The sequence below is a fragment of the Canis lupus genome, chromosome 4 (genome assembly GCF_048164855.1).
Source record: "Canis lupus baileyi chromosome 4, mCanLup2.hap1, whole genome shotgun sequence".
NCBI lineage: Eukaryota > Metazoa > Chordata > Mammalia > Carnivora > Canidae > Canis > Canis lupus.
In genome coordinates this window covers 9,632,710-9,655,222 of record NC_132841.1, presented here as the reverse complement: position 1 = coordinate 9,655,222, position 22,513 = coordinate 9,632,710, and the positions used below count along the sequence as shown (strand labels likewise).

Here is a 22,513-nt window from a genome sequence, read left to right as displayed (position 1 = left end):
GAAGGGCCACGCCGGGGAGTGGTTGTGGCCCTGCCGGGGAGAGGACACCACACTTCACACACTCCAGTATCTGGAGCTCAGCCACACAGGGACTGGAAATTGGTCTAGCTTTGTGTCCAGGAAGAAGAGAGGAAGGTAGATTTTGCAGCTGCTTTAGATATACACCTCGATCTGCTGGGAGTCTTCACTAGTAATTCTTTGCAGCTCCCTGGACCTACTACGTGGAGTTGCCGTATGAGAACTGCTCAGCCACAAAGGTGCCTGTGGAAAATGCTGCCCCCATGTCCTCAGGCCTCTCCTGGTGGGCTACAGCAGGCAGGACTGCAGGACCTCAGGACCTCGGGTGCCTTCAGGCCAGCAGCAGCCCTGGTGGCACAATTGTGGGCAGATTGTGACCCTGCCACTGAGATTGCGGAGACCTTCCCGCTCAGGTTCATGTTCCTGGACTCAAGATATGGTTCATGGCAGATGTTGAGTGAATGGTAGCTTCTTAAGCAAGGTCTGTGGGTGGTTTCTTCTCTGAAGGCCCCATTTATTTTCTAGGTACCTGGGATTCTAATACCCAAGAGAGACCTCTCCTTCCCGCCCCACACCCCCCTTCCCCCCCCCCCCCACCCTGCTGCTAGCCATCCTAGACCAGGGCTCCTCGCTGTGGGAGAGAGCAGGCCTCTCCCTGTCTGCCCACTCCTCCCCCTTCCCTCCCCCTGGGTCAGCAGCTCCAAAGGAGACACCAGCACTGACCTGTGCCAACGTTCCAGGCGCTGGGCGCCTCCCTGAACTGGTGGCCGGGCGTCGTGTTGGTCACAGGCTCCCTTCCCGCCGCTCCGGGCACGGCCGGGTTCCGCTGAGCCTTAGCACTCACCCTCCCGCCGAGTCTCAGAACATTCGGGATTCTCCTCTTGTCCCAGCTCTCATTACCATGGAACTAGAGGGTGTCAGTCACCGCTGAGGTGGTGTTTCGATGGGTGAACGACCCAGCTGGAGGCCGTAACAAGGACCTGAGTCACTCTCCCACCTTGAACAGCTGAACAAGGCCGCGGTGTGGACACAGGACCACAGCAGTGGAGGATCCCGGAGAGAAGGGAAACAGCCCCGTGTGGATGGCCTCCAGGCCGGCATAGGAACACCCGGAGCCTGGTGACTCTGGCTGGAGAGAGATTGGCGTTGAGGGTGCTGAGGAGGCCAGACCTTGGGGGGCAGCGAGTGGAGGGGAGCAGGGCTCACTCCGTGAGCTGGGTGCTGAGGAGCCGCTGGTGTGGGTCCCCAGAGAGGAGTAAGTAGGACGATCCTCAGAGCTCGAGGGGCTGGGAATGGTGTGTGCCCACCGGCCAGAACGGAAGGGCCCTGATGGGCCACAGGGGAGGTCCTCAGAAGGCTGTGGCCTCGGGAGGGGGGAGGGGCACCAGGTTAGCCTAAACCACAGACTGGTCCCACCCACTTAGCAAAGCTTAAAAACAAGCCTCAGAGGGTAGCTTGTAAGGTAACTGGACAGAAGTGTGGAGTAACCTGCATGCTCGGGGTAGGCCGCGGGCCCCGCCCCCCGAAGTGATGGGCCACTGACGTTCAGCTCATTGTGTTCGAGAGTCTCTCAGGGGTGCCCTGAACATCTGCTCATTCTGCAGCTTTAAAAATCACGTGGGGGCGCCTGGGTGGCTCAGTGGTTGAGCATCTGCCTGACTCAGGTTGTGATCCCCGGGTCCTGAGAATGAGTTCCACGTCGGGCTCCCTGCTCAGCATGGAATTGTCTTCTCCCTTTCCCTCTGCCTCTGCCTCTGCCCCTCCCGCTGCTGGTGCTCTCTCTGTGTCTCTTTCAAATAAATAAAGTCTTTAACAAAATCACATGCCAAACCAGTGTCCACACAAAAGCCTGCACATAGATGTTTACAGAAGCTTTTATTTCATAATTACAAAAAAAAAAAAAAGAAAGAAATTGGAAGCAACCAAGTTGTCCTTCAGTATGTGAATGGATATATGAAATGGTGGCCCATCCAGACCATGGAATGTCATTGGGTGCTGAAGAGAAATGAGCTATCGAGTGATGAAAAGATACGGAGCCTTAAATGCATATTGCTAAGAGAAAGAAGCCAATCTGAAAAGACAGCATACTGAAGGGTCCTAAATGTGCAACATTCTGGAAAAGGCAAAACTATGGAGATAGTAAAAGGATCAGTGGTGCCAAGAGTTGTGGGGGATGAATAGGTGGGACACAGGACTTTTAGGGCATCAAAACTCTCATCTATTAGTATTATGGAAACTCTGTACTTTCTGCTCAATTTTGCTGTAAGCCTAAAACTGCTGTAAAAAAATAAATTCTGCTAGAAAAAAAAATCACATGGGGTAATATTCAAATCCAAAATCTGTCCAAAACCTTCAGGACATGTTTCAGAGATCAGAATTTTTCAGACTTTAGAAAGGTAACGTGGTTTCTGTCCTGGGTACCATGTGGTCACCCGGGGGTTCTGGAACAGCACCTCGTAATCAAACATCTTTCTGCAGCAAATGGAGGACTCTTCACACTTCCACAAACTTGTGTAACATAAGGATCATGTAACGCGGCCTCATGTCTGTTCAGGTTGGGGCTGGCTGCCAAGTGAATAGCAAACAAAAATCATTGAGTTTTCTAAACTCAGTAAAGACTTGGGATCTGCGGTGTTTCCTCAGTGGGCCACGGGAAGCACCCCCAGCACCTGAATCACTGTGGGTCCCGCACATGCCCAGGCTGGAGGTGATCTGAGCTGCTGAGTCATGCCCTTGTCTATGGGAGAAGCACTTGGCAACTCCAAGAAGACTTAGAAGTTAGTGAAGAATGGTTTAAGAGGAACAGACCCCCAGAATTAATATGTTTGTGTTGAGTAATCTGGGAAATGTTCGTATTTTGTATCCTGGTAACATCCTGACCCACTTGCCATTTATGAAAGAGCTGGAGGACACAGAGCAGCAGCGGGTCGGTTAGCAACATCGTACTCCTAGCAACTGCCTGCCGAGGCCCAGCAGCCTGCTCAGCGGAAGACGTGCACTAGTCCGCTGCCAGTTGCTTTCTGGACAACTGGCGAAGGACACCAAAGTTCTCATCCCCTGGTTGCAAGGCTGTCTCACATCACTGTGGGAGACCTCAAGACCACGGTCCACAAATCAGGATGAGTCAGTGGTGGTGCCTCAGGCTCCCTGCTGGCACTCGGTCAGCACCTCCCAAACATCCGTCCTATGTGGGGAAGGACGAGCCGGAGGGTCTCAGGAATAGCTCTGAACCCATAGTGCACATATATATGGACCACTTCTCGTCTGCAGTTGATTTAGGAATTACAGAAGCTGTCACAGAGTTCTGATCGAAGATGTGTCCTCCACCCAAGGAAGGGAATCCAAGAGGTGGCGCTACTGGTCGTGGCACCCCCCCCCACCCCCCCACCGCCCCCCCCCCCCCCCCCCCCGGCTCTTCCAGAAGCCTGTGCTGGGAAGGGGGCTTCCCTGCTGGCCCTAACCCTAAAGTCCAATGTGCATTTTCGGGCTCCCTGGGAAAAGGCAGATGCTGACTGTGGGGCCTGGGTGGGGCCCAAGGCTCTGCATCTCTAACACGCTGCTTCCTAAACTTCCACTTCTCCCCAGAGACTTGGCATCTAGTAGCCGTTCCCAAAAGCCCAAACCAGACAGGGTTTGGGAGCCAGCTTCTGCCCCACACTGGGCCTCTGAAGGAAAAGGGATCCAGGGGTGCAGAGCGTGATAGAAGGCAAACTACCCAAGTGAAACCAGGGCCAGGCCAGCAGGGTCGGGGCTGCTGGGGGAACAGACTCCCTGCCATCTGCGAAGAGGGGGACCCTCATCAGCACCCATAGTTCATTACCACGTGGCGGGGAGGGCTCAGGACATCTGGATTGCTGCCTCTTCAAAGTGACCAAGTAAAGCACAGGTGCTGTGATGTATTTATCTTTCCGGGATTTGACACCACTCAGGCCGACATCCTGCGAGGTCTAGGGGTTTGTGGGGAATATGCACCCCTTGCTCCGGCTCATTCACTGGCTGGAGGGAGGCAGCCAGCTGAATACATTAGAACTTCCAAGCATCCATCCATATCTGTGTGACATGTATCTGGGGCCTCCCCTGTGGCCAGACCAAGCAGAGCCTGATCTGAGGAAAGAGGGTAGAGGTTGCCAGGAACTGAAATGATTCCCAGCAAAATGCTTCACCTGCAGCTTTAAAGACAGGGATGGGTGCTGCCTGGACCCCAAAGGGTTTGCAAACCTGAGGCCCTTCCCAGAGCTTTCCCTGGGACATTTCACCTCTGCTCCCCAGGTGCCAGCCAGGTCCCTGTATGGTCAGTGGGCCTCTTTAATGGATAGGGGGGAGCACTCCTCCTTGAAGACCATCCCAAAGGGGAGCCTGGAATGTGGAGGGAGCAGCCTTGAAGGTCCCCCAGCGGTGCCCTTAGGACACACGCTTGAGTGCACGCCAAGGCTGGCCTGTGTTTCCTTCTGCTGCTGTCATGTGTTACCACAAGTGTAGTGGCTTACAACAACACAAATTGATTCTCTTTCAGTTCTGAGGCCAGAAGTCAAAGATGGATCTCACCAGCCAAAATCAAAGTGTTGGCCAGGCAGTGCTCCCTCTGGAGGCTCTGGGAGGGATCCTTCTCCTGCTGTGTGTTTATGGAACAGGACTCCAGACAAGGTAGAGGTCATGACTTTTTTGTGGACTGACTGCCATTGACATGGCGGTGGTTTTTATTCATTTATTTGTTCAGGTATTTCTCACTTTACGCAGAAGTGCGGGGAAGCCCAGGGAGGGGAAGTCACCTGCCCCAGGTCGCAGTAAGTGTTGGATGTGGGCTTCCTGCTCTGCTTGTCAGTGTTTGGAACCCAACTCCTGAACACCGCCATGCTGCCTCTCCTGTGCCTGGCCCAGCTATCCCCCTCACATGAGAGCAGGGAGGTGTGTTCCACACTAGCCAGGTGCTTGGGAACATGAGGGGGACACTGAGGAGCAGGCCTGCCTCTCGTCCTCACAGCACTCTCAGTCCCCTCTGGACTGTGGCCACAGTGCCCAGCAGACGGGCGGGCAAGGCCTGGGCACAAGTGGGCAGCACAGTCGTCATGCAAACAGGACACAGATGCTTTTGCTCACACCACTGAGACCGCATAGCAAAGAACTGGTTCAACTTTGGAACGGTCATCCCCACTCTCACCCCTGGATGCTTCTCTGGCTGCCGTGCGCCTCCTCGCCAGTGGGCCTGCCTGGTTATCTCAGCATCTCCGGAGGGAATGAGAGAAAGTGCTGTGTGTACATCAGGAAACATCTTCACTGTCAACGGCGTGGGGCTGCTGGGCATCCACCTCCTCCTCACTCTCTGCCTGAGTTTAGATGGTGGGGGTCTAATCTCCCCAGAGGACAGCAGGCAGAGGCACTCGACAGAGAGGATTTCTTTATCTTCCACTACCTGGGCACAATGGAAGCAGTGGTCTGACCCTGTGTCCCTGGAAAGGAGGAAGTGCCTGTCCTCCTCGATCCTTGCCAGCTGCAAGTGTGTGTATGTGTGTGTGTGGGGGGGGGATGGGGCCTCCCCCATGCACCCACCTGCCATTTAGAGATAGAAGTGTCCAGAAGAAAGCATCACATAAAGCTTCTCCAAATGATGGCTAAGTACCAGCCCACACCTCCCTTGGGAATTCCACCCAAAATATGGCTCAAAGCCCTAGAATGGACCTGCATGTGTATGTTTTTATTTTGCTGCTAAGTGAAAGGATTTTTTTCTTTTCCTTTTTTAAGATTTTATTTATTAGAGTAAGCACGAGCGATGCGGAGGGGTAGAGGGAGAGGAAGAAGCAGACTTCCTGCTGAGCAGGGAGCCGGACTCCGGGTTTGATCCCAGGACCCCAGGATCATGACCTGAGCCTCAGGCCGACTCTCAACCGACTGAGCCACCCAGGTGCCCCAAGAATTTTTCTTTTCTTTTTTTTTCCCAAGAATTTTTCGTTTTTGTTTATTGTTGCAAGACATTTATTAATAACACAAGGGATAATCAGCCATGGTATTACATTCTAACATAAATTCAGATGCAATGTGTTTTTCAAAGATAACAGTATCCTGGGAAAGAAGACCGGGAAAGCAACCAAAGCTAAGGCGTGGTGGGGACAGCAGGCCGTCCGCTCACAGGCCCTCGCCGGATATACACCCAAGGCCATGAAAACCGTGAAATGGTAAAACTCAGTTTCTGTTCTCTGATAAAAAACAATTTTTGGTTTCACGAACCAGTTGGTCTGTTCAGACTTTTCCCTGTGCTGACCTCGGGTTCGTGGCTCCCCCACGTGGCCCAAGATAACCGTGAGAACCCGGGAGGTCTTTCTGCCTGCAGGTTCTGCTGCTCATTATACACAGCGCCACACTTGCTAAGGAGAAACGGCTTCTTTCCCGCTCCACGCTGACTCACTGGAAGGCAAAGTAGACGACTGGTGGCGAATCAGCGTTGCTGTGGGCTGCTGCCCTTGCTCACGGTGACAGCTGCGTCCCGGGGGCAGGCCAGGCCTCACACCCCGCTCAGCGGGTTGGCCACACGGCCCAGCAGGTGGAGGGCGGTGGACTCTTGCTCATAAATGGCAAACAGGAACGGGTGGTCGAGGGTCACCTCCAAGACCTCGGGCCCATCCGGCTGCGGGGCAGACTCCGTGGGCTGCTCCTCCTGGTCTGCTTGTAGTTCCAGAAGGATGCTGTTCAGCACCTGCAAAGCAGCAAGCGCTGGGATGGCTCCCGAAGGCCCTCGGGGCCCAGGGAGGAGGGCACAGGACAGCTGGAGGCTGTTTCTGCAGCCTGCCCACGACGTCCGTGCCGCTCGGTGTAGACGACTCTCCCTTGGCCCAACTCGCATGACAGCTCCTCCCCAGAGAGTCCCTCAAACCCACCGGTCTCCACTTTCCACCTCACTGTCCAGGGAAGAACCCCCAGCCCCTCAGCTGCATCCGCCAGTGCTTGGGTCATCCCGCTAATTTGGCAAGAGGCCTCATGCCCCCAACAGTGATCTCCAGGCCAGAACTGTGTGTGGCCACTCCTCTGTCCAGGGCATCCAGGCAGCCCGGGTGCAGAGGTGCATCAGTCCACGTGTCCCAGGGACAGTCTGCCTACTGCTGAGGCTTTCTGAGTGGGTAGCTCTCTGGCAGGGCTGGCACTGGGTCTAGGGGCACTTACTCTCTTGGCCCAAGTCATGACCCTGCTGTAGTATCTGGAAAGGACCCTGAGGCTAGGCCAGGCTGGGCAGAGCCATAGAACACACTGCGGGGAGGGGTATACTGTGCTCCATCTGTCCCTGGAAAGGTCTGGAAGGTTCCAGTCAGTTCTTTCCCACCCTGGGTGCACACTGACCTAGCATGCTCTCCTCCCCTCTTCTCCTGCCTGCCTCCTGGAAGCTCCGTTTGTGCCCCTCCCGCCTACACCTCCCACGCTGGGAACACACAGAATCCACGCAGGCCCACACATCACTGCCCGCATGGTACCTTTCCAACTCTGACATTGTCATCACTGATTTTTCCCAGGTTCGCTTCAGCACCCAGCAGAGTGGGCAGCTTGGCTTGAGCAAGCAGGTCCTGAAGGTCATAGGAGCCTCGCAGTGTCAGCTGGGGCATGGTCAGGCGAATGGCCCTGCAGGGATGAGACACACTTAGGAAGGTCCCGGTAGCTTCTGCTGTGAGGCCCTGGGGCCCCCTCACCCAGCTAGGCTGTCTCAGAAAAGGTTTGTCCAGTAACAAATACAACAAATAAACTTTCATGGCCTTGGAAGTAGTGTGAGAAGGATGTATATTTAAAGCAGTGCTCTCTGGGTGTCCCAACTGGCTGTTCTTCATTCTATTCTGGTTTTAGGTTGGCTGCATTGAGCTGTATTACCTGGATAATTTAAAAATGCTATTCTCTGAAATAATGCATCATGTCTTACTAGCCACCTTTCAGTGGTGTTCTTGACATAGAAATCCCCGTGGAGGGGGGCGAGCAATGGGAGGAATGTCCTGTCAACCTTAGTGCCCAGCATGTTGCTTATATCAACTCAGTTGACCTTCCCAGTTGGTCCCGTAAGACCAACCCTTACAAGAGTTGACAGTGTAGCCATGCCCATAGTAGCATCATTCACCAATAGAAGGTGGAAGTGACCCCAGTGTCCATTGACGGATGAATAGATAAGCAAAACATGGTCTGTCCACGTAATGGAATATTAGCCTAAGGGGAAGGAGATCCTGACACGTGCTACCCCACGGATGAACCCTGAGGATATCATGCTGAGTGAAATAAGCCCATCACAAAAGGACAAATACTCTATGAGTTCACTCATCTGAGGTCCTGGAATAGACAAATTTGTAGAGACTGGAAGTAGAATGGTGGCAGCCAGGGACTGAGGGCGGGGGAATGGGACATTAGTGTTTCATGGGGACACAGTTTCTATTTGGGATGATGAAAACATTCTGGAGATGGATGGTGGTGAGGGACGCACAGCAGTGTGGATGTGCTTCATGCCACTGAACTGTGCACTTACAGATGGTTCACATGGTAAATGTTATGTTCCGTGTTCACCACCACAACAAAAAATGATTTAAAAAGGAGAGTTGCCCTCAGGAGGCCAGTGTACTCCTAAGTGCCTGTCTCAGAGCAGATTTCTGGACCCCACTGCTCTGGGCCAGGGGTGCAGGTCAAGTGTAGCGCCCCAGTGGAGGGGGATGGCTTTCTTCCTGCCACGGTAGGAAAGAGGAGCAAGCCGAGGAATTCTGGGGTCCAGGACAGCTCCTAGAGAAAGCCCCGCCCTCAGCTCTCAGGGGGGTCCAAACCCTTCTGGGAAGCCAGGCCCCAAAATAGCTCTTGGAATGTAGCTGAGTGGGTGGGGGGTACAGGGGATGATGGCATTGAAAAAGTCCCCCTCTCAGGGTGGACTGAAATGCAGGCTTCCAAAACCAGTGGGTGAGTCCAAGCCTGAGGAGAGCACCCCCCACCCCCCTTTACCTCTTCTACTCCCAGGAGGAGACAATACATCGAGAGCTAGGTCAATGGATGGAGGGAGGGATGCTGCAGGACCGGGGTCACACAGGCCTTCTGCTCCGGAACAGCCCTCCCTGTCCCGGGCCCGGGCTCACCCCACACCCCTTCCCACCCTGGGCAGAAGGTTGGGCCCAGGCCCCCACTTTCCAGGAGGGGACCAGCCAAGGGGGTGCCAGGATGTTTCCAGGGAGCCGTACCGGGGAGATAGGTTCTTCACCCACGTCGGGAAGTTGTGCTGGAAGGTGAGGGCCTCCACCGTCTGCAGGCCCCAGGTGCTGAGGGGCCGCACCAGCAGCAGGCAGGCGCTCTTGCCGAGGGGCACCCGGGTCATGGAGAGGTTGCTCTGGGGGTCGCTCCAGTGCTGGAAGGTGCCTGTACCCGAGAGCATGGGGACTGACACCGAGGTGGTGTTGTCCACCCAGAACTCCCGCAGCCCCGCCAGGGGGGAGAGCCCCTTTAGCTTTCCTGGAGAGCCAGAGAGGAGACAAGAAGGAAGAGTCGGCTGAGGCAGGGGCAGGCGGGTTGGGCTCAGGGCTGGGGATGCCCCCCAGACCCCGGAGGCCTAGCCTGTGCCCCCCACCCTCCCAGCACACCCCCAGGCCGCTGGCCAGTCTGCCACCCCAGCGCTTCAGCAGCTCCAGGACCCCTGAGGGCCAGCCACGACTTCCTCCTGCAAAATCCAACCACCTGAGTTCACTACGGAGACACCAGCTGCCAGTGTCGAAGCCATTTCACACAGCAGGTGCCACACTGGGACTTTACACCTGTCACCGGAAGGCCCGCAAGGGAAACCAGAGAGCATAGGGAACTTAGGCCACGCCGAACTATCCCTGTAAACGCACCCCAGATCTGGCCTGGCCCAAAGCCGTGGTCTGCGTGCTCACTTTCTTCGTTTTAAATAGACGTAATTTTTTTAGAGAAGTTAGATTCACAGCAAAATTGAGAGGAAGGTATTAGAGCTTTCCCATGTACCCAGCACCCCCACGCACGCACAGCCTCCCACACTGTCGACACTCCCAAGGAGTGGGGCACCTGTTACACTGATGAACCTGCGCAGACACGTCATTGTCACCCAGAGACCATGGGTGACGTTAGAGCTCACTCTCGGTGCTGTACGTCCTGTGGGTCTGGACAAATGTGCAATGACATGTGCACCATCACAGTATCATCCAGAGTAGCTCCTTGGCCCTATGTGTGCTCGGAGCACATTCTCTTTTCAATCTGCGAACACTGCCAGCTGAGAGTCTCCCTTTCTCAAGTCGTAGGACGCAGACCTGGGCACACACGTCCAGGCTCCATGTCTCAGGCTCCCGTGCTGCCAGGGATAGACGCTCGACCTGGTGTGACCAGTGGCTCTGAGCACAGTGCTCTATGCCAGCTCACACTGGGCCTTGCAGGGGAGTGCGGGGCCAGCCTGTCTGGTGCCTGGCAGTGGCAGAGCAGAGTGGCCACCTGGTTCAACTGTCACAGGATGAGGGGTGGACACCTGCTGAAGACCCTGTCCCCGGGGATCTCTCCATGACTGCAGCCACTAGCACAGCCCCTTCCCTGCGTTCTTCTCAGTTGTCTTAGGAGCCTCATCACCCATGTTGGGGCTCTTTCTGGAAGAATGAGGTGATGGTGAGTCTGTCACAGAGCAGCCCCTGGGTGCCGGCCAGTTGGGAATCTGAGTAGAGGCAGGTGAAAGAGCCAGGGCTTCGTTTTCCTGGACCAGACGTCTCCAAGGTGGTTGGGGGGTGTGGAGGCTGGAAGGACGGGCGCCTGGGGGAGGTGGCTGATTGGGCTGCCTTCCCAGGGCCTGGCTCCCCTGAGAAGGAACTGGGGAACCCAGCGTCCTCTTGCTCCTTGATACTCAGAGGCCACGGGGAGTGAGGAGCTGCAGCGTCCCTCCTCCCAGACTCCCCGAGGGGCCCTCTGTGCTGGCCCACCAGGCCTGGCCGAGGACTTGTCAATTTAGGGGAAGAGAGGACTAAACAGAAAGATGTGAGAATCTGAAACAGAGGTGGCTGCCCTGTCCTGTCTGCTCAGCTGCACCATCCTCATCCAGAGGTTAAGTAAATCTCTCAAGGTTAAGTCAACTGGTGTTGTGGGACCTGCCAGGGCCAGCAGCAGCTCGGGATGACAGCGAGGCCTGGGCAAAGGGCACCCTACAGCTCAGGGGCTCCCAGTCCCTGCGTCTTCACAGGTCAGGAGCATCCAGCTGTCTGCTGAGGTCATGGCAATAGAACATCATCACCAAAGGGGAGCCTAGATCCCCCAGGACAGCCTACTGCTTCCTCTGTGGGCACACTGTGGTGGGCAGGGAGGGGCTGTGCATCCCTGTTTGATGGAAACAGGCATAGGAAGGTCAGGGAGCAAGATCAGAGGGTGGGACCTGGTGGGGCTGGGCGAGCATCTGAGTCCTGAGCGTGGTTTCCTTGTCTCTATGTCTCTTGTCCAGCTGCATCATGAGAACACGTGGACAGGAGCTCTTCCAGAATGAGACCCCATCTCTGACACCCGTGGCTCTCTAGCTTTGCCTTTTGGGGGCACGACTTTCTCAATGAGCTCTCCTCCTGGGGCTTCTTAGGAACGGCAGGCTGAGCCCACGAGTCCCTTCTGCCCTCCGTGGCGTGGGGCTCCCCTCAGCTGGATGGTCCCTGTGCTGGACTCTGCTCCTATGACCCGTCAGCACTGGGACCTGAGCAGTCCTGGTCTATCATCTTCCTCCTGCCCCTTAAACGGGCCGGAGGTCCTTCCCTTTGCGGTTTACAGACGTCCAGGATGTTTCGGAGTAAGAAAATAGTCATGCTCTATGAAACCTCTCTGTCTCTGGTTTCATCCTTGGGCTGCTTGCTCACTTGGCTCTCAAATGCACCCTCCCCAGCCCACCCATCAGTTTGCAGAGCCACTACCTCAGCACGTGTTCCCAGGACAGTTTGCCCGTTGCGTAACCTTCCCGAGACCCTCCCTGCCTCCAATGCACACAGCCCCGGCCGCCCGGATGACCTCTGAACAGAACACTTTGCCTGCTCCAACACCCGCCAACCTTCCCAAAATCGCATTCCAAAATCTGGCCCGAACCCATCTTTCCAGGCTCTGCCTTCCACGTTCACTCTGAGCTCTGGCCAAACAGAGCTGCCCTTGCTCTGGTTCCTGGCCCTGAACTCGCCAGCCTTTGCTCACACATTTCTTCTTCTGCTCCCCTGACCTCCCCTGGGCCTCTGTCCTCTCCCCAGTGACTCTCCCTCCTCCAAGTGCTCCGAGCCTCGGAGGACCTTCCTAGGCACTTCGTAGGTGCTTTAATCTGCAGCTCTGTAGCGGGGGACATTTGTCTGTGGGATCTATCTCCCCTCCGAGACACCGAGCTCAGGGGCTTGCACTTAATAAATCTTCAACAATTATTTGTTGAATGAGCAAACTATCTTTGTAGGGATTTAGGGGTGGTGGTGGTAATAACCCCTCCCGACATGAAAGTGGTGTAAGCCAACAAACTAGTGGTTTTTGCACAGACACTGACCTTCTCAAGAGACAAGAACCCCTCCCTCCTGAGCGTGGTACTGGGCCACAGGGCCGAAAGTGTGGGTTTGGGTCCCAGGGCCCCCCTGTGGCTGTGCCATCTGGAGGAAGTCACTGTGTTCTTTTCTCTAGAGGCAGTGACATCTCTTCATCACATCGCAAGGGGATTAAATGATAAAAGTACAAGGATGTGCTGTAATAGTTGCCCATAGTGGGGCAGCAGGTAGATAGGCAGCTACTCAACCAAGGAGCCCACTGGGCAGCTACTCCCAGCTCCCTGAGAGTGGCTCCCAGGTGCTTCCTCACGTTCGTCACCCTGCCCATCTCCAAGGCCCGGCCCTGCTGAGCTGAATCCTGGACATGAAGTCCACAGACACGGAGAGCTGTCACCCTCTGGTGCCAGCCCAGGGACAGAGCCCACCCACAAGGTTTGCCTTACCTTGGAAGTGGACGTAGGTGTTGAAAAGTAGGGTGCTGTCTGGGCTGATTCCTGACATGGGTCTGTCCATTCTCCACCCTGTCACTGCCTGCATGAACCTGTTGATCTTCTCAGCAGCAAGATCTGGGTCCATGGACAAGTCCAGAGAGCGCGGGAAGGTGATGGGGGCAAAGGGAGCCAGGGCCCGCACAAACGGCTGCTTCAGGCGCAGGCCAGGGGCTGTGAACAGGCCCACCACCGTGGACAGGAGCGGCGTGGACTGGCCACTAGCCCCACCCTGGGCCACCAGAAGGCTCTGGATAGTCTGCAGGGCAGAGAGGACCTTGTGGCCATCCAGCCGGGAGGTGCAGCCCTGATCCTCCCCGGGGACGCCTAGGAAAGCCTGCAGTCTGCTGGCCGTGGGGTCCAGTGCGCCCAAGTAGAAAGAGGCCAGGGTGCCAAAGAGCGTCGTTGGGGACAGGATGGTCCCACTGGCTGCGTTCTGAGACTCGCTCAGCATCCTATACATGTGGAAGCCCAAGAAGTTCAGCATCATCCCCACCTTCGTGGCCCTCATCTTGTCTTCCCCCTCCAGCCTCTCAGAGACCAGCACCAGCTCTTCTCGAAGGGCCTCCTCATCCACAGGGGATGTCTTGGCCTGAATCGGGACTGGCAGGAAGGTCAGGTCCTTGGGCATCTCCGTGTTGGATTTCTCCAGCTGCTCACAGCTGCTCTTGCTATAGACGAGGAGGTGGAAGGGGTGTATATATACCCGGTCACCAGCAGCCAGGCCAGCCCCGGCCAGGAGACAGAGGACGGTGACCACCAGGCTCACCCCAGCAGGAGCCATCTCTGACAGGGGCGCTCGCTTCCGTGTGCCCTGAAACATCATTGTGTGAAGGGTGACAGATTACTAAGTGAGTAAGTGCCCTCTGGTCAGACTTTTAATTGTTCCAATATTCCCTGTGATCCTTTATTCCAGGAGGAATCTATCCAAGTCTACACATTGTGAAGAGAAGCAATAGATTCAAAGCTCTGAGAAACTAACTCTATGATCCAGGTGCACAACACGCTGCCATGACCCAGCTGTGCCTTCATAGGGCTACTTTGGGGGTTGGTTTTGACTTGTCTAATTTTTATAATGGTGGGAATGTCTTGATATTAAGACATTTGTAGATTTTACACAGAAATATGAAGTTGTTCATTAAGTCAAGTAAAAACGTACATAAATGTTTTCATAAAATATAAGCACATCTCATCAAGAATATGAGTGGCTGACATTATTTTTACACTATGTTAATCAGTGATATTATATGTTTAATAAAGAGGAATATGGGGAGCAGCCTGCTTTTGGGTCAGGTTGTGATCCCAGGGTCCTGGGATCAAGCCCCATGTCGGGCTCCCTGCTTGGTGGGGAGTCTGCTTCTTCCCCTCCCTCTGCCTCTCCCCGGCTCTTGTGTTCACACTCTCTCTCCAAATAAATAAATAAAATCTTTAAAAAGAGAGTAATATGGAAACATTTAAAGTTATTTTTAAAGGAACTTTAATTTTAAAATTAAAAAATGTTTACCTTGTTGCCTTAAAGTTTTTAACTTCATATGTTGAAGTCCCAATCCCACTACCTCAAAATGTATTATACTGGGAGATAGTCTTTAAAGAGGTCAGTTAGGTTAAATGAGGTCATTGGGGTGGGCCCTAATCCAATCTGACTAATGTCCATCTGAGAAGAGGAGATTAGGATACAGACACACACAGATAGAAGATCCTGGAAAGACAGGGAGAAGAAGGCCATCTATTAGCCAAGGAGAGAGACCTCAGAAGAAGCCAACCCTGCCAACATATTAATCTTGGATTTGTATCCTTTTTTTTTTAAGATTTTATTTATTTATTCATGAGAGACACAGAGAGAGAGGCAGAGACACAGGCAGAGGGAGAAGCAGGCTCCCCACGAGGAGCCTGATGTGGGACTCGATCCCAGGACACTGGAATCACGACCTGAGCCAAAGGCGGACGCTCAACCACTGAGCCATCCAGGCGCCCTGTTGGACTTGTATCCTATGTGTGATATGAGAGTTATCCCAAAATGAGCACATTAGTATTTGCCGCCTCCTGAATCATGAGATAACAGATTCCTGCGGCTGCAGTGACCCAGTCTGTGGGACTTTGACATGGCAGCCTGAGCAAACTCATGCATTCGCCTGCCTCTGGCTGTAAGTTTTCCCCTAGAAAGCCAAACGGGGACCAGACTTCGAGTCTTCAGGAGGCCTCCTAGCCCCGGGGTAGGTGGTAAACCAGTGTGGAATACAGAACTAATGCACCCAGAGGTTTTTCCTATGTCATAAATTGGCCTGGCAAGAAAGATCGAACCGTGTGGTATCAACCGAGGACACGTACACGTCGTTTCCCAGACAAGGTGCATAACTTAAGAATAGAGATATTATAATTGTGTAGTATGTGCCAGTTTGCAGAAGCCCCTGTGCATAGATGACCCAATCTAGTCCTCACGCTATTCATGCAAGGGAGGGAGTGTTTCACCTCTTTGCAGACACGGAAAGGGGAGTGCTAAGGCGTGACGTAAAGTCCCCCGCTTCCGCAGCAAGCGTGTAACGGAGATGCAGGTGAGTTGTTTATTCTCACGGGTCAGCCCTAGCTCTGGTTCCCACTGGACTCAGCTGGGAAGCTTTAGAGACTGTGGAAGTCTGTCTCTCCCCCCAGGGATGCCAGTTCAAATGGCCCTGGGGTGTGGCCTGGGAATGGGTTTTTCAGCCTCCCGGTGGCCCTAACAGGCAGCTGGTGTTGAGCACCAGAGGCTCAGCCTGAAGCCCCAGTGTTTCTACCTGTCTCAGCACCCCAAACCAGCCAACAACTATTCCTGCAAGGTGGACCCCCCATGCAGGTTGACACCAGCCCCGCCAGCACCTCTCACCAATAGCCTGACGGCGTTGGTCTGTGCTGGGGCCAGGTATAGATTTAAAAAAAAAAAAAAAACTTCCTGGGTGACTCTGATGCACAGCCATGGGTTAGAATAATCCTCTGCCCTTGACTGGGTTTCCCGGGTTGGCAGGAGGATCTCCAGCACTCTCCTCTAGAGCCCTGTGATTCTGCTCCAGCCTCACCTTCACCAACAGCACACAGGTAGCCTGAGATCCTGGAAGACAAGGTTCTTGGCTGGCTCCGCTAACTTCTTCTACTGTCTGGCTCTTTGCATTTGAGGAGGATCCATGTCCATTGTATGGGTCCATTTGGTTCTGATTATTTCTATGATATCTCATTTCTGGTGAAGAGGTGGACTGTATTACCAACTTAACTTCTTAGAGCTCCCAGCCTCATCCCCACTTATCCCTCTGCTCTCCCAGGGAGGGCCAGGCATCCCTGGAACTGAAGTGTGTCTCCACTAACTCAAGGTCACCCTGACACTCACGTCCTTCCTGCACACCTATGCATACCCAGTTAGCCCCTTATACTGGCACTTTGCACTCCTCTCCTCGGTCTGGTAACCTGCACCTGCTCTCAACTTAAAAGCATTGTGTGTTTTGTTCTGCTCTGGTCATCAAATACCAAAGGACCTTGGACTTCTGACCTCAGCCACTGCTTTACCCTCCTCCCCATGCTTTTGACTCAATCCACTGTTCTCATGAGAAGCCACATAACATATAGAAGTGGGACAGAAAAGTCTCCATCCTATCCTAGACAGGCCTCAGTTGCCAGCTCGTGCCTCGTGTAAAAAGCCAAAGCATGCTGAGTTATCAGGGGGAAACTCGTGGAAGCTGAGAGCTGGAGAAATCTTGCAGTAACAGTACCCAGTCCCAGGTTTGGGCCATGCAGGTGAGGACGGCTCCCCCACCCCCGTCACCCCCACTTTGCCACTGCTGCACAGCACAGGCTCCAACTCGGGTGAAGCAGTTTCAGGGAGCATTGTCAGGGCAGAGGCTGTCAACTGGGATCAGTGGCTGCTGCCCCGGCTGGTCCTGAGTCAGCACCCAGCTGGTGGCTAGGAATAAAGGTTGGCTCCGGGCACCCGTGCATCTGCCCTCCTCCATAACCCCTCCTCAGTCTCCCTCTCCATCTCCCCAATTCTAGGTAACCCTAGTCCTCATGGTTCGTGGTTTATAGTTTAATGATATGGTGAGATTGGCAGCCGACACTTGTAATAATGCCTGTCATTGCCAGAAGTGTTCTAGTGCTTTCCATAGACCACTCAACACACCCTGCTAAAGCTTCCATGACATCACATTTCACACAGCAACTGAACCCCCCCCCCACAACGCCTGACACCCTGAACCCACTTGTCCCACATTTAGAAAAATATATTTTATTTATTTATTCATGAGACACAGAGAGAGAGAGAGAGGCAGAGACACAGGCAGAGGGAGAAGAGGCTTCCTGCAGGGAGCCTGATGTGGGACTCGATCCCAGCACCCCAGGATCACAGCCTGAACTGAAGGCAGACGCTCAACTGTTGAGCCACCCAGGAGTCCCTCACTTGTCCTACTTTATGTCCTTTCACCACAGCACTGACCACCCTATGGCCTTATAAATAATTAATTCTTAATTATTTATTTATGTTTAGTGTTTATTGCCTGTCTCTTCCCACGTGAATGCAAACCCCATGAGAGTGGAGTCCTTGCTCTGTTTTGTTTGCTGATATATATACCACATTTCTAGAAGTGTTCCTAGAACATAGTAGGTATTTGATAAATAATTGTTAAGTGGATTAATTAGGGATGCCTGGATAGCTCAGTCGGTTAAGAGTCTGCCTTTGGCTCAGGTCATGATCCCGGGGTCCTGGGATTGAGCCCCACATCAGGCTCCCTGCTCAGTGGGGAGTCTGCTTCTCCTTCACCCCCTTCCCAGCTGCTCTCTCTCTCTCTCTCTCTCTCTCATTTTCTCTCCCTCTCTCTCTCAAATAAAGAAAGAAAGAAAAATCTTTAAATGGATTAATTAATCCTGTTTTGCAGAGGAACAGAGAGGTTCCATGACTTACTTAAGGTCACATAGCTAAGTGAGAGACAGAACTAGGATTCGAATCAGACCTCCTGATGCCATAGTCCACACACTTCAGCACCAATCTATGGTGACTCTTGAACAAAATAATAAGAACCTGTCTTTTTAGTTTCTCCTGAAGTTTAGAAAGCACTTTCACATTATGTTAATTTACACCATAGTTCAGGAGCAAGGGAGGCCAGGCACGGCCACTTGTTCCATGTTATGGAGGAGCAAACCAAGGCTGGGATACAAAGCGATGAGTCAAGGGCACAGACCCAAACCATGAGCCCAGGACCAGAGGCAGCACTGCCTCAGGGGAGGTGCAGGGAGGCAGAGGCAGACCACTCCTCCCCGGAGCCTATGGGGACCGGACGCAACCCCAGGCTACCTGAGCCTGCTCCCCCAGCCCCCTCCCAGCACCTGCACCACAAGCCTGGCAGGTCCTTCTGGCTGGAAGAGACCCAGTGGACTCTAGGCCGCCGTGGCTCTGCTCCCTGGCCAGCCCCCCAGGCCCCAGCCCTGCTGGGAGGCAGCAGGAGGACCGGCCACCCCGCCCGGCTGCCGGCTGCCGGGGAGGTTCTCCTGGTAAGACCTGGGGTGGGCTGAGGGGGAGCACAGCCCGTGGGAGGGCAGCCAGTGTGAGGCAGGGAGAGGCAGCTTCTTGTGATCCCCCTGCAGCGCAGGTCACCACTGACCCCAGCTTCTGGTTTCCAGCAGGTAGCTCCGTTGCCCTGAGAGAGGGGGAGGGGTGTGCATGGTGAGGGGCTCCCAGCTTACCTGCTGCTTGAGTCCCCCAAACAAGAGTAGCCTCTTCCCTGGCCGGCTGGCCACCGAGGCCCTATTTATATCAGAGGGGTGGGGGTGGAGCCGTTCCCAGAGCGTTCTGTGCCCAGGCTGGGGAGGCGGGAGGTGACATCACTTGGCCCGACCATGGGGGTGGGGGCCCCACGGGGGTGGGGGGTACAGGCGCCAGAGCTACTCTCAGGCTGGGACGCCTTCCAGGAAGTCAGGGAGATCGATGCACACTTTCTGTGCTGAGCAGAACGAGCCGCTGGGCCGCCGAGTTACACATTGACCGCAGCTCCCCTGCCCGGGCCGGGTCTGGGAGCCGGAGCGCCCCGTACGTGTGTGTAGGCGTGTGTGTCGCGTCTCTGCCCTGAGCTGTGACAAGCCGAGGCCAGCCACCAAGCCTTCTGACAGAGCCCTCTCGAGGTGTGCTTCTGAGAGTCCCCAAGAATGTGCTGAGGCCCCAGGGCGCAGGGAAGGAGCCCCGGGGGCAGCCGGGGGTGACTTCTGACCCCACAGTTGAGCAGCTCAGTGGTTGTCCAAACAACTTTTAGGCACCTGCTCCCTGGGAGGCCCTCTGACAGGCGAGAAACACGCTACCAAGCAGAAGCACCTCCTGGGGACTCTGATTTAGCTGGGGAACTGTAGCCCCCACGTGGGGGTACCCCAGCAGCGGTACCGACGGATGGAAAGGCACCGGCAAGATGCTTTCGGATCATGGGAAGGAACAGTCCGTTAAACCTGGGGAAGGGGGATCCCTGGGTGGCGCAGCGGTTTGGCGCCTGCCTTTGGCCCAGGGCGCGATCCTGGAGACCCGGGATCGAATCCCACGTCAGGCTCCCGGTGCATGGAGCCTGCTTCTCCCTCTGCCTACGTCTCTGTCTCTCTCTCTCTTCTCTCTCTCTCTGTGACTATCATAAATAAATAAAAATTAAAAAAAAAAACCTGGGGAAGGTTTCAGGAAGAACTGTCACTTTAGTCAAACCCTGAAGGGTAAATAATTTGGATTTAGAAGCTGAAGAAGGAATCCTTTTTTTTTTTTTTAAGATTTTATTTATTTATTCGTGAGAGACACAGAGAGAAGCAGAGACACAGGAAGAGGGAGAAGCAGGCTCCTTGCAGAGAGCCTGACCTGGGACTCGATCCCGGGTCTCCAGGATCATGCCCTGAGCCGAAGACAGACGCTTAACCACTGAGCCACCCAGGCGTCCCTGAAGAAGGAACCTTAAAGGGTTTATAGGATAGTAACAAAGGAGTGGGAAAGTGTGGAGCTTATGTAGGGGACACCAGCACACCTAAAGTACCACAAGGAAAAGCAGGGACAACAGGAAATTGCCACCGTTCCCTTGCTTGCCTCTGTGGACGATGAGGGCATCTCATCTTTCCTGAGTGTTCCCTGGACACAGGGCTTTAGGCCAAATCCTCTAGGATCTGAGCCAACGCACAAGACAAAACCCACTTGCCACCCCAGATCTGGGGCATGGGACATGTGATGTGGAAATAAGGGACACTGGTTAGAACCCGAACACCAGCTCAGGGTCAAAGTCGATGCCACAGGAGGGAGGGATCGAAGATGTTGGAGGGAGGGAATGCCATGAAGTCTGACTTCTGCTTTTGCAGATGTCCTCTAATTGTGATAGGTGTCAGTATGCCAGGCATCAAATTTCCAAGCTCTGGCCCCTGAGAGAATGCTGAAACCAATAGCCAAGAGAGGGACCTTGGAAGCACAAGAGCTTTGGGGAAGCAACAGGAAGAGTTTGATCTCAGGTGGGTTTCTTTTGAGAGTTTATTGGATCCCAGCAGGGAATACTTGGGGAGAACATTCCCACCCTCAGGACAGAAGTCTGGGCTGGAAACACAGATGTGAGGTGCCAAGCATCATGGTGGGTTTCAAGGCCTGTAGGTGGAGATATTTCTTCCTGGAACACCACCCTCTGCAAGACATAGGGTTTCATGTTCCAGAAGTCAGGGGAAGAGGTCTGAGAAGTGAGGAGCTAGGGCCTGAAGGAGGTCCTTTGGATAGCATGTCAGAATGGCTTCAAATCATAGGTGCTGAGATGTCTCCACCCAGAGCATTTTGATGAATCCTTTACCAACTCTTTATTGCTCATCAAAGACCAAGAGGAGGCCAGTAGAAGTTCCAAGGTAGTTGGAGAGTGGTCTCGGGGAAGGATGAGGAAGGGGGTCTGACTGAGATGGTTTGAGAAGCCAATGGAAGGTTGAACAATGAACTCCTCTTTCATGAAATGTGGTCAGGAAGGGGTGGGAGTTTGGGGCAGCTAGAAAACTATATTCTCCACTCCTAAGTTGAAGGATGAAAGACTTCATATTTATTAAGCAGCTTGTTAAAAATAAAAATTCTACCAAGTAAATGTGAAGATCTGATTTATTAAACGTTGCATGAATTGGGCAGTACTCCGTCTAGCAAGTACAGCGGAGTTCCACTGAGCAAAACAAAAGTTTTTAAAGGCAGAGAGATAAAAAAATAAAAATAACTAAATAAAGGCAGAGAGAGAGAGGGCATGTAAACAATGAGTAAAGGAATTTAATTGCAAGACAAAAAAATAAAAAATAATAATTGCAAGACAAAGAGTGCATTGGTCAGGCAGTGTTGCCTCCTAAAGGGAGCAGAAAGGTCTATCAGTAGATTTCCTAGTATTGACCGGAAGATTCTATGTTGTCTGATGAAAGGTCACATTCTTGGGAGGTTGAAACTGCAGTTGGTTAGATATTAAGTCTTGGTTTGCTGATTTAGCCTAAGTGACACCATTTTGGGCCTGTGGTTTTCTTTATAACATGCTGCTACATGCCAGGTGCGTAAATCTTCTTAGATGTACGCAGTACAAATCTTAGCACACCTGCCACCATCCAGGGAGAGAACACTGATGCCCCAAGACGTCCAGTGATTTGCTAAATGTCACCCAGAAAGAAAATGTTAATACCAACACCTCTTCTTTTCCTACCACATTCACGCATTTGTCCGACAGTTATCAAAAGCCTTCTGTGCACCAAAAATTGAAGGTCAATTTCTGGTCATGAGTATTAGTTCCACTGTCCAAAGGGCAGCAAATATTTCACAAAAATGACAGTATTAAGGGGCAGGAGGACATCTGCTATCTAGACAAACTGTACTGCATTTTCTTAAACTAGTGAACATTTTTCTTAAACTAGTGAAGTTTGGGGGAGGGGTCCTGAACCCCAAATATGTATAAAACTATATTTTACTGTATTATCTCAAAACGGCCCCAAACAGTGGGTAAACTAAGGCCTGAAGAGATGAATCATGGGACCACAGAACTGGAAGGAGCCTCCCAATGGTACCACCCTTAGATCCTGCAAACTATGCCCTGGAGCACCTTCTTTTAAATTTTTTAAGTTATCTGGTGCTTGGGACAGGTAGAGTGGGAGGACCATGACCTGTGTGGTCCCTGGTTCCTGTTTCTCCCCATTAAGACACTTCCTCACCTTCTACACATTCCCCATGTTGTATCAGGGGGTGACCAGATGTCTGAGTAGCTCTAGGACTCTTGCCTGTGGGGCATCGTAGTTTTAGGAGGCAGTCCACCTATCAGATCACTCTTGCTGGCTGGCACAAGGTTTCTCTCTCTGATAATAAATAGCAGGATCGCATGAGCTTGGGCTACCAGAATGGTACTGATGTCCTCTTTGGGGGGCTTCAGAGCTCTGAGCTACCAAGAGCCACTGCCAAACCCTTGGGCTCGAGCCATGTGTGGGCCTGTGCATCTGTCTCATCCACCTGTGTCCCATGTATCTTTTCTGCTCTCCAGTACCTCAGGGTGTGGATGACAGCAGGCATCCTTCTTC

General features: G+C 53.4%; 1 protein-coding gene across 1 annotated transcript; it reads right to left on the bottom strand.

Moving 5' to 3' along the window:
• Positions 1-5,955: 5,955 nt before the first annotated feature.
• On the bottom strand, positions 5,956-18,800 carry AGT (angiotensinogen). Its single transcript, XM_072823107.1, has 5 exons — positions 18,680-18,800; positions 12,938-13,796; positions 9,198-9,465; positions 7,476-7,620; positions 5,956-6,706 (listed from the first exon to the last, which is right to left on the bottom strand). Exons 2-5 carry the CDS (start codon positions 13,764-13,766, stop codon positions 6,515-6,517), a joined length of 1,434 nt encoding a protein of 477 aa, XP_072679208.1. The 5' UTR covers positions 13,767-13,796; positions 18,680-18,800; the 3' UTR covers positions 5,956-6,514.
• Between the last annotated feature and the right edge of the window lie 3,713 nt (positions 18,801-22,513).